This window comes from Sinohyriopsis cumingii, chromosome 3 (genome assembly GCF_028554795.1).
Source record: "Sinohyriopsis cumingii isolate HCF-2022 chromosome 3, ASM2855479v2, whole genome shotgun sequence".
NCBI lineage: Eukaryota > Metazoa > Mollusca > Bivalvia > Unionida > Unionidae > Sinohyriopsis > Sinohyriopsis cumingii.
The window spans coordinates 152881362-152893920 of NC_142963.1; the positions used below are offsets into that span (position 1 = coordinate 152881362).

Here is a 12559-nt window from a genome sequence, read left to right on the forward strand (position 1 = left end):
ATTACAAATTTTGCACATCTCCATCACATTGCTGATTCTGAATTTAGCTCTTTACCCTAATTTGCATTATGAAGATGATTATTATTACACTGACAGACACCTGAATTTAGCTCTTTACCCTAATTTGCATTATGAATATGATTATTATTACACTGACAGATACCTGAATTCAGCTCTTTACCGTAATTTGCATTATGAAGATGATTATTATTACACTGACAGAGACCTGAATTTAGCTCTTTACCCTAATTTGCATTATGAAGATGATTATTATTACACTGACAGAGACCTGAATTTAGCTCTTTACCCTAATTTGCATTATGAAGATGATTATTATTACACTGACAGACACCTGAATTTAGCTCTTTACCCTAATTTGCATTATGAAGATGATTATTATTACACTGACAGAGAACTGAATTTAGCACTTTACCCTAATTTGCATTATGAAGATGATTATTACACTGACAGAGAACTGAATTTAGCACTTTACCCTAATTTGCATTATGAATATGATTATTATTACACTGACAGAGACCTGAATTTAGCTCTTTGCCGTAATTTGCATTATGAAGATGATTATTATTACAATGACAGAGGACTGGATTTAGCACTTTACCCTAATTTGCATTATGAAGATGATTATTATTACACTGACAGAGACCTGAATTTAGCTCTTTACCCTAAAATGCATCATGAAGATGATTATTATTACACTGACAGAGAACTGGATTTAGCTCTTTACCCTAATTTGCATTATGAAGATGATTATTATTACACTGACAGACACCTGAATTTAGCTCTTTACCCTAATTTGCATTATGAAGATGATTATTATTACACTGACAGAGAACTGAATTTAGCACTTTACCCTAATTTGCATTATGAAGATGATTATTACACTGACAGAGAACTGAATTTAGCACTTTACCCTAATTTGCATTATGAATATGATTATTATTACACTGACAGAGACCTGAATTTAGCTCTTTGCCGTAATTTGCATTATGAAGATGATTATTATTACACTGACAGAGACCTGAATTTAGCTCTTTGCCGTAATTTGCATTATGAAGATGATTATTATTACACTGACAGAGACCTGAATTTAGCACTTTACCCTAATTTGCATTATGAAGATGATTATTATTACACTGACAGAGACCTGAATTTAGCTCTTTACCCTAATTTGCATTATGAAGATGATTATTATTACACTGACAGAGACCTGAATTTAGCTCTTTGCCGTAATTTGCATTATGAAGATGATTATTATTACACTGACAGAGAACTGGATTTAGCACTTTATCCTAATTTGCATTATGAAGATGATTATTATTACACTGACAGAGACTTGAATTTAGCTCTTTACCCTAATTTGCATTATGAAGATGATTATTATTACACTGACAGAGGACTGGATTTAGCTCTTTACCCTAATTTGCATTATGAAGATGATTATTATTACACTGACAGAGACCTGAATTTAGCTCTGGACCTTAATTTGCATTATGAAGATGATTATTATTACACTGACAGAGACCTGAATTTAGAACTTTACCCTAATTTGCATTATGAAGATGATTATTATTACACTGACAGAGAACTGGATTTAGCTCTTTACCCTAATTTGCATTATGAAGATGATTATTATTACACTGACAGAGAACTGAATTTAGCACTTTACCCTAATTTGCATTATGAATATGATTATTATTACACTGACAGAGACCTGAATTTAGCTCTTTACCCTAATTTGCATTATGAAGATGATTATTATTACACTGACAGAGAACTGAATTTAGCACTTTACCCTAATTTGCATTATGAAGATGATTATTATTACACTGACAGAGAACTGAATTTAGCTCTTTACCCTAATTTGCATTATGAATATGATTATTATTACACTGACAGAGACCTGAATTTAGCTCTTTACCCTAATTTGCATTATGAAGATGATTATTATTACACTGACAGAGACCTGAATTTAGCTCTTTACCCTAATTTGCATTATGAATATGATTATTATTACACTGACAGAGACCTGAATTTAGCTCTTTACCCTAATTTGCATTATGAAGATAATTATTATTACACTGACAGAGACCTGAATTTAGCTCTTTACCCTAATTTGCATTATGAAGATGATTATTATTACACTGACAGAGAACTGAATTTAGCTCTTTACCCTAATTTGCATTATGAAGATGATTATTATTACACTGACAGAAAACTAGATTTAGCACTTTATCCTAATTTGCATTATGAAGATGATTATTATTACACTGACAGAGAACTGGATTTAGCTCTTTATCCTAATTTGCATTATGAAGATGATTATTATTACACTGACAGAGACCTGAATTCAGCTCTTTACCCTAATTTGCATCATGAAGATGATTATTATTACACTGACAGAGACTTGAATTTAGCTCTTTACCCTAATTTGCATTATGAAGATGATTATTATTACACTGACAGAGAACTAGATTTAGCACTTTATCCTAATTTGCATTATGAAGATGATAATTATTACACTGACAGAGACTTGAATTTAGCTCTTTACCCTAATTTGCATTATGAAGATGATTATTATTACACTGACAGAGAACTAGATTTAGCACTTTATCCTAATTTGCATTATGAAGATGATTATTATTACACTGACAGACTTGAATTTAGCTCTTTACCCTAATTTGCCATATGAAGATGATTATTATTACACTGACAGAGAACTAGATTTAGCACTTTACCCTAATTTGCATTATGAAGATGATTATTATTACACTGACAGAGAACTAGATTTAGCACTTTATCCTAATTTGCATTATGAAGATGATTATTATTACACTGACAGAGACTTGAATTTAGCTCTTTACCCTAATTTGCCATATGAAGATGATTATTATTACACTGACAGAGAACTAGATTTAGCACTTTATCCTAATTTGCATTATGAATATGATTATTATTACACTGACAGAGACCTGAATTTAGAACTTTACCCTAATTTGCATTATAAAGATGATTATTATTACACTGACAGACACCTGAATTTAGCACTTTACCCTAATTTGCATTATGAAGATGATTATTATTACACTGACAGAGAACTGAATTTAGCACTTTACCCTAATTTGCATTATGAATATGATTATTATTACACTGACAGAGACCTGAATTTAGCTCTTTGCCGTAATTTGCATTATGAAGATGATTATTATTACACTGACAGAGACCTGAATTTAGCTCTTTGCCGTAATTTGCATTATGAAGATGATTATTATTACACTGACAGAGGACTGGATTTAGCACTTTACCCTAATTTGCATTACGAAGATGATTATTATTACACTGACAGAGACCTGAATTTAGCTCTTTACCCTAAAATGCATCATGAAGATGATTATTATTACACTGACAGAGAACTAGATTTAGCTCTTTACCCTAATTTGCATTATGAAGATGATTATTATTACACTGACAGAGAACTAGATTTAGCACTTTATCCTAATTTGCATTATGAAGATGATTATTATTACACTGACAGAGACTTGAATTTAGCTCTTTACCCTAATTTGCATTATGAAGATGATTATTATTACACTGACAGAGACTTGAATTTAGCTCTTTACCCTCATTTGCATTATGAAGATGATTATTATTACACTGACAGAGAACTAGATTTAGCACTTTACCCTAATTTGCCATATGAAGATGATTATTATTACACTGACAGAGACTTGAATTTAGCTCTTTACCCTAATTTGCATTATGAAGATGATTATTATTACACTGACAGAGACCTGTGGGGGAGGAAGGTGGTTACTAGGGGAAAAACAGTTCATTGATATATCAATGCATTTATACTTTTGCTATGCCAATATACATATCGGTACAAGAGGTGGAGAATCAATACTAAACCATACTTACCATATAAGAGTTACATTAATATTCAGCAGTCATGACGTTTACCATTTTACTCTTTAAACTGAGACAGATGTGACAGACACAGGTACTCATTTCTTTCCTAAGTAAAAATGAAAACCCTATTGCAAAACTCACTCGCCTTCAAGAAATTAAAACAAGTTGATGTGGTTCGTAATGTACCCCCCACTTCACTGATTTCATGCTAACTACATTGTCCCAACTGCATGTTCAGCATAAAGGAGATATTGCTGATGTGTCATCCCAGTGTGTAATGAAGTACTTGACTCGTCATTTAATAACCACTTTCAAGTTCCTTGTCGATTCGTATCTTGTCTAATTGGGTCTTATTCTTATTTGATGACTACACATGTGGTGTGTCACAGAGTGAAATATATTACATTGAAGTCTGTTTGGTGGTTATTGTTTGTTCCATGGAAAGGTAAACAGTAACCAAATTTCAGATCTTAATGTAGCTTCTTCCCTGCATGACACAATAGAGGTACTGGCAAAGCAACAGAGAAAATCGTGGAAGTGCTTAATAAATGATTTTTCTAAGTTGTTTCAAGATAAATTAAAGAAGCAATCTGTGCTGTGCATTAGTTGTTGTTGTTGTTGTTGTGGGGTTTAATGCCATTTTTCAGCACGCGATAGGCTATACATGGCAGCCAGTATTAATGGTGGAGGAAGAACCTGGGAAAACCCCAGGAAAGAACCACAGACCCATGAGAAGCTCCTGGCAGGCTTTCTCACATACCCACATCTGCCGAATCTGAGACTTGAACCCACGCAGACATAGGTGAGATGGCAGTGATCCGTAATGGAGAGCACTTTAGACTACTCGGGCCACTCAGGGCCCCAATTTGTGAAGTAATTATATCATACAATGGGAGCAAAGTTGGAATGACTTGTTTATGTTGAGATATTTATTCAATGACTGAACATGCTGACAAAATAAATACAATTAGAAATAGTGAGGAGCAGATTTAAAACGTATGAGATTATCACCTTGTATAAGTGTGTAAAAATGGAGGGGTATGAAAGGGGAGTGGTTGTTGTGAATAACTTTCATTCTTCATTAACTAAAATAAGTGCATGTGACCATTGCAGTTGTTACGCATCAGTAGAAAGTACAGTGTGATAGATTTTTGAGGTAATCATCCCAACCCCCACACCTGGACTTGTTCTAGATGTGATTTTCCTTGCATGAGGAAATTACATTATTTCTTTTGTTTTGATAAAGATAATGTCTTCCCAGTTTTAGCATAGACATAAAATTGATAAGAAAATGTTTTAAAGCATTCATGCAGTGCAAAATTAATGGTATGGTGACCAAGAGGAGTCGTGCATCAGATAAAACAGGTCACTGACTGAAATGACGGAAGTATGTATTTAAAATCACTGAAAACTATTAGGTGGTCTGTTTGAAAGTGTTTTTGTCTTGTCATGGATGAGAATGGCATACGAATGATGCTAAGTCTACGTCTGTCATTATCATCATATTGGAAATAAGCAACTTACCACTGTCATACCTTTTACAGATGAAAAGACCATTAAGATGACATGTCCATCGATAATGTATCGTATCGTAGGCTGTGTATCATGAATTGTATCGATACATGGCAGAGGTGCATCATTTAAATCCTATTGATTGCACTGCTTCATGTTACCAAGTTTATACTCAGGATAGTAATAAATGATAACCAGTCTAACCATATTCAAACATCCACCTTCACAAGGTGTTTTGTGAACATTCTGGTGATTTTCCTGCAGAAATTTGCCCATATTTGGATCAATCCTAGTGGTATTTTATTCAATGGCTATTGTTCTAAGATGATCTCCTTTCTTCACACAATCCAACATTGTAACCAAAGAAAAAGTGAGAATGCAGTTAAAGTCAAAATTGCTCAATTCCTCTGTATTGTGCCAGATACGACAGTGCAGTAAATTAAGGCGATTTCAGAATTACCACACTTTAGATATACATGAAGTGATTCTCATTTGATGTTACTATACATTTGCTTTGTAAAACAGTTCAGATTGCTGTTTTGTACAGTTTGCCTAAGTAAACAGAACACATCAGCAGTGAGAAATGACATCATATTAGCTGGCACTAAAGTAAAACAATCGGAGTCCAAATTAAGCGAAAGTTGGATAATGTTTTTTCACATCTACATTAGACCTGTTTTTCACAAACATGCCATCATACACTTCCAATTCTGCTGTGAATCCAATGGAAGGCAGTCCCTCTAATACATTGTTTAATGTTAATTTATTTACATTGAGTAATATCATGGTGTGAAATGCAGCAATAGTTTTTTTTTGTTTAAAAAAATAAGCACCACACAACAATTTGACCAATCAAAACTTGACCTCACCCTTTTAGAAAATATCAAGGGGATATTGGACCCATATATCTAAATCCTAGATTGATCCCTGAACTATCTTTTGCTGTTATTTGGGGTTCTTTTTTATGGCTTCCAAGAGTTACTTTAAAATTTCAGAAGTGTGTCTGATACAACTATTGAGATTGCAGTAACTTACAACCAGTATTATTTCAGAAATTCAATATTAGTGATGACTATTGTGGAACCTATGACATCAACACCCCCATTGATGGACAGACTCCCATACAAGCAGAGGCAGCCATTACCTTCAATACCACAGTATCTGCTGTGGCAGTCACTACCGAATTTCAAGATACCATTGCATTTGTTGGGACAGTCAAGGGACATATCATCAAGGTATGGAAACTGCACTACACAATTATTTAGGTTACAAATTACGAATTCATTCATTAGTATCCTGTATGGAAATCCTGCTTTATTTAGGTTACAGTTCAGCTTTATTTAGGTTACAATTTACGAATTCGTTCATTAGTATCCTGTATGGAAATCCTGCTTTATTTAGGTTACAGTCCAGCTTTATTTAGGTTACAGTCCAGCTTTATTTAGGTTATAGTCCAGCTTTTTTTAGGTTACAGTCCAGCTTTATTTAGGTTAAAGTCCAGCTTTATTTAGGTTACAATTACGAATTTGTTCATTAGTATCCTGTATGGAAATCCTGCTTTATTTAGGTTACAGTCCAGCTTTATTGAGGTTACAATCTACACTTTAGTCCCATCGGAAAAGGTTATTTTTTTGTCAGCACATTTTAACATGCATGCCTTTCCATGGAAACTGTTATGTTTTCTGTCTCTCTGACCATCCACCTGTCTGTCTGTCTGTCTCATGTTTGGTTTCTGTACAGTAACTTAAGTTGTCCACCATCTACACTTAGTGAACTTTGTGGATAGCTTGCGCTTTGAGTAAGGAAGAACCTGTCAGTTTTGGGGTTTAGAAATGTCAAAGTTCAAGGTCACTTTGACTGAAACAAGACAGTGGATTCTGGACAATGACATGAATTCTAGATTATCAACAGTTAATACATTTTGCCATTTGCTTTAATTGTGCTAATGATAATGTTCAAAAGGTGTAACATCAGGATCAATGTGACTGAAAGATTCTGGATTCCATTTCAGTCTGAATACTGAATTCCTTGTGAATAATCTAACATAAACTGATGAAACACTATGCATGCACAAAATATCTTGTGCCACATGTGTAGGGAATAAAATATTGTTTACATAAACAAAATATCTAGCAACATTTGTGTAGGAAATGAAACACTGTATACATACACAAAATATATCATGCCACTTGTGTAGGAATGAAACACTGTAGAAACAAAGTATCTCATGTGATTTATGTAGGGAATGAAATGATGTATACCTACACAAAATATGTACCACATATGTAGGGAATGAAATACTGTTACATACACAAAATATAATGTGCCTCATTTGTAGGGAATGAAATACTGTTACATACACAAAATATCTCATGCCACTTGTGTAGGGAATGAAACACTGAATACATACACAGATTAGCTTGTGGTTCCTCTGTATTTCAATGCAATTTTTATACTGAAGTTTGTTTTGTCAGGTTTCCTTTGTATTCAGTGCAGTTTTATAATGAAGTGTAATATGTTAGAGTTCCCTTATCTCGGAGATGCTGCCAGAGCATGTGAGTGCGCAAATCCTGCAGCTTTTTTTCCAGATGTGAGCTTAATACTGTACTCTTTACAATATACAATTTTTATTGGCATTACAGTGCATGTCGTGATGTAATTTGTTCGGCCTGAGGTCTCACAGCACTTGTCACATCTTTTTTCAGGTAGGGTACTTCTGTTTGACATGAATGATTGTTAATCAATTGAAGTATATCAGGTTATTGGTACTGGAAAAATTTGAGTGATTTTGATCCTAAAAGTGATATTGAATAGGAGTCTGACATTCATTCTGGATGGACAAAAACAGATGGTATGCCAGTCAATACTCTTTTTGGCAGTATTCAGAGTTAAAGTCAGAATATCAAGCCTAATTAAAGTACAGGCAGTTTAAGAGTATAGTGCAATTTTCATTTCTTTTCTCAAACAAATAAGCCAGTAGGGATCTTGTGCTATAAAACTACATAACATTCTATAAAGAAATTAAAAGATACAGATATTGATTGGCTCAAATTACTTTTGTCTGATCAAGCTGATTTTTCATTAATGGACTTTAAACTATAATACAGTGTTATGGAAGAGATAAAATACCTGGCATGATAGTTGGCACAAAGTGAAGGTGAAACTTTGGCAGACCTCAGTCTTGGAAAGCAGGTTCTCTGCAAAGAACATTATTTATACAGATGAGGAGAGATTAGGCTTAAACAATATTTATACACAGATAAGGAGATATTAGGCTTAAAACCAATCAACAGACTAATATACAACTAGCGGAGACATCCTTTTGAGAATTTTGATGTCAGCAGAGCTCTGACAGAGTGAAACAGGAAGAAGACAGCTGTTAAAATGTTAGGTAAATATGAACTATTGCCCCCTCCCATTTCACCTCCCCCTGTTTGCCCCATATTTTCGTGAGTGGGGGAGGGGCTACTCCCTTTAGACAAGGTCCTGGTAGCATCTGTGCAGTGCATTTTATAATGAAGTACATTATATCACAGTTCTCTATTTACAATGGTGTGTATTCTATTTGTGTTTCCCTGTATTCAGTAAAGTCTTGTAATGAACTTCCTAAATCAGAATTCCCCAGTATTCATTACAGTTTTATAATGAAGTGTGTTATATCAGGGTTCCACTGTATTAAGTACAGTTTTATAATGAAGTGTGTTATATCAGGGTTCCACTGTATTCAGTACAGTTTTATAATGAAGTGTGTTATATCAGGGTTCCACTGTATTAAGTACGGTTTTATAATGAAGTGTGCTATATCAGGGTTCCACTGTATTCAGTACAGTTTTATAATGAAGTTCATTATATCAGAATTTCCCTTTATTCATTTTTATAGTGAATGCATTATACCAGGGTTCGCCTGTATTCAGTGTAGTTTTCTTGGTGAAGTCTGTTATGTCAGGGTTCGACCACTCTGGTGACCTAAGTGGTTAGAGTGTCTGCCTCGAGTGCAGGACGTCATGGGTTGGAACCATGGCCGAGTCATCCCAAAGTCTTATAAAAATGGAACTGGCAGCTGCCTTGCTTGGCACCGAGCAGTAAGAGGCTAGTGTTGCGACTGGTCGTTCTGGTTTCAGGTTAATGTGGCTTGGTGGGACATGATGCTGCATGTCTGTGGCATGATGCCTCAGTGCTAGACATCACTATAAACTGCCACACTGCAAACATCATAACAGTATGACTGAATGTTTAATAAAAATTACATTAGCAATAAAAAATCACACACACACACACATTTTGGTTTTCCCCTGTATGTTGTAGTTTTGTAATCAAGTGCATTATATTAGTGTTTCCCAATACTCAGCACACTTTTATAATGAAGTGCATTATATTAGTGTTTCCCAGTACTCAGCACACTTTTATGATGAAGTGTATTATATCATTGTTTCCCAGTACTCAGCACAGTTTTATAATGAAGTGCATTATATTAGTGTTTCCCAGTATTCAGTACACTTTTATGATGAAGTGCTTTATATCGGGGATGCCCTGTATTCAGCACAGTTTTATAATGAAGTGCATTATATTAGTGTTTCCCAGTACTCAGCACAGTTTTATAATGAAGTGCATTATATAGGGAATGCCCTGTATTCAGCACACTTTTATAATGAAGTGCATTATATTAGTGTTTCCCAGTATTCAGCACACTTTTATAATGAAGTACATTATATCAGTGTTTCCCAGTACTCAGCACACTTTTATAACGAAGTGTATTATATTAGTGTTTCCCAGTACTCAGCACACTTTTATAATGAAGTGCATTATATTAGTGTTTCCCAGTACTCAGCACACTTTTATTATGAAGTGCATTATATCGGTGTTTCCCAGTACTCAGCACACTTTTATGATGAAGTGCATTATATCGGTGTTCCCCAGTACTCATTACACTATTATGATGAAGTGCATTATATCAGTGTTTCCCAGTACTCAGCACACTGTTATGATGAAGTGCATTATATCATTGTTTCCCAGTATTCAGCACACTTTTATAATGAAGTGCGTTATATTAGTGTTTCCCAGTATTCAGCACACTTTTATAATGAAGTGCATTATATCATTGTTTCCCAGTATTCAGCACACTTCTATAATGAAGTGCATTATATTGGTGTTTCCCAATACTCAGCACAGTATTATGATGAAGTGCATTATAATAGTGTTTCCCAGTCTTCAGCACACTATTATGATGAAGTGTATTATATTAGTGTTTCCCAGTATTCAGCACACTTTTATAATGAAGTGCATTATATCATTGTTTCCTAGCACTCAGCACACTTTTATAACGAAGTGCATTATATTATTGTTTCCCAGTACTCAGCACACTTTTATAATGAAGTGCATTATATTAGTGTTTCCCAGTACTCAGCACACTATTATGATGAAGTGCATTACATTATTGTTTCCCAGTACTCAGCACAGTTTTATAATGAAGTGCATTATATCGGGGATGCCCTGTACTGGTGATGATTATTTTATGCCATAGTTGCATTTCTGAGGTTATGGCATAAATCAAATTTGGCATCAATCGAAAATATTGTAAATGCATGTGCATGAGCTGCACACGAGTCACAGCACATGGCACCAGTGATGGTGTAAAAATGAGCACCATTGCACAAAATTGAATGCTGTTTCCTTATAAATGGTTTTGAAATGAAGACATGTAAATCAAATTGGTGTGAATCGAGTGTCAGCTGTATTCAGTGCATTTTGTAATGCAGCTCGCAGGGAATTCAGTAGATTCATCAGCAGCATCATGTTTTATGTTGTTTCTGGTTTTGAACCCATTTTGACTGGTCTGTTGGAACTGATGGAAATCCATTGTGACTGGTCTGTTTGAACTGATGGAAACCTATTTTTACTGGTCTGTTGGAACTGTTGGAAACCCATTTTGACTGGTCTGTTTGAACTGATGGAAACCTATTTTGAGTGGTGTGTTTGAACTGATGGAAACCCATTTTGACTGGTATGTTTGAACTGTTGGAAACCCATTTTGACTGGTCTGCTTGAACTGATGGAAACCCATTTTGACTGGTCTGTTGGAACTGTTGGAAACCCATTTTGACTGGTCTGTTGTAACTGATGGAAAACCATTTTGACTGGTCTATTGGAACTGATGGAAACCCATTTTGACTGGTCTGTTTAAACTGATGGAAACCCATTTTGACTGGTCAGCTTGAACTGATGGAAACCCATTTTGACTGGTCTGTTGGAACTGATTGAAAACCCTTTTGGATCTAACCACTGTTATGAGTACTGCTAATACAAAAAGCTTCCCAAGATTACAATGGGTCTGTAGGTTGTGTATTGGGATGGAGGTAATTAGTGGTGAAAGCTGCACATATCTGTTATTGGTGGCATTCAGAATGTGTATTCAGGTGCTATCCTGGCTTGGGAATCTGTTTGATCTTATTAGCTAGATCTAGAAGTTGGAAAGTAAATACACTTGGAATTAAATTGATTGGTTTATTAACCTGATTTTTAGAACATGCAAATATTGGAAGTCACATGAGCCTTTAATCCATTAATGCAAAGAACTAGTTACCCAGACTGGTATTATTGTCAGCCTTTAAAGAACTAGTTACCCAGACTGGTATTATTGTCAGCCTTTAAAGAACTAGTTACCCAGACTGGTATTATTGTCAGCCTTTAAAGAACTAGTTACCCAGACTGGTATTATTGTAAACCTTAAAAAAATATATTAAAATGCCTTCGCAATCCTGGCTTGACACAAGATTGTTGCGCATTGTTCCTGATAAATTCCAGCATTCTCAACAGCATGAGCAGTCCCAGTGACAAGGGAAGATTCTAGACCATTTTCCTGTGTATAATGATTCCAAAGTATGAGAGTTAATTGCAAAATCAAAGCACCCACCAGTCTCAAGAGATGCAGAACACTGCAATACTTTGAGAAAAAGAACAAAATCTAGTACTTTCCAATAAGCTGTCAGTGTTTATTTTACAGAGAACTGCAGCTGTTGTTGCTATGCACCTGCATCTCAGTCTTTAAAATTAGGTAATCACTGGCAAACTACTGCACAGTCTTTCCCTCCCGCTAAAGTAGTTACTTACATGTTTTCGATGA

General features: G+C 34.8%; 1 protein-coding gene across 3 annotated transcripts in view; it reads left to right on the plus strand.

Annotated features, from left to right (window-relative positions):
• LOC149804168 (plexin-A2-like) overlaps nt 1-12559 on the plus strand; it is a 328681-nt gene that overhangs the window by 34973 nt on the left and 281149 nt on the right. For all 3 annotated transcript variants that reach the window (XR_016420317.1, XM_089954145.1, XM_089954146.1), the window contains exon 3: nt 6492-6674. Coding sequence is in view for 2 of the 3 variants with exons in the window: in XM_089954145.1 (XP_089810271.1) it covers nt 6492-6674 (183 nt within the window). In the remaining variant the exon portion in view is untranslated. The remainder of the gene's footprint in view (nt 1-6491; nt 6675-12559) is intronic.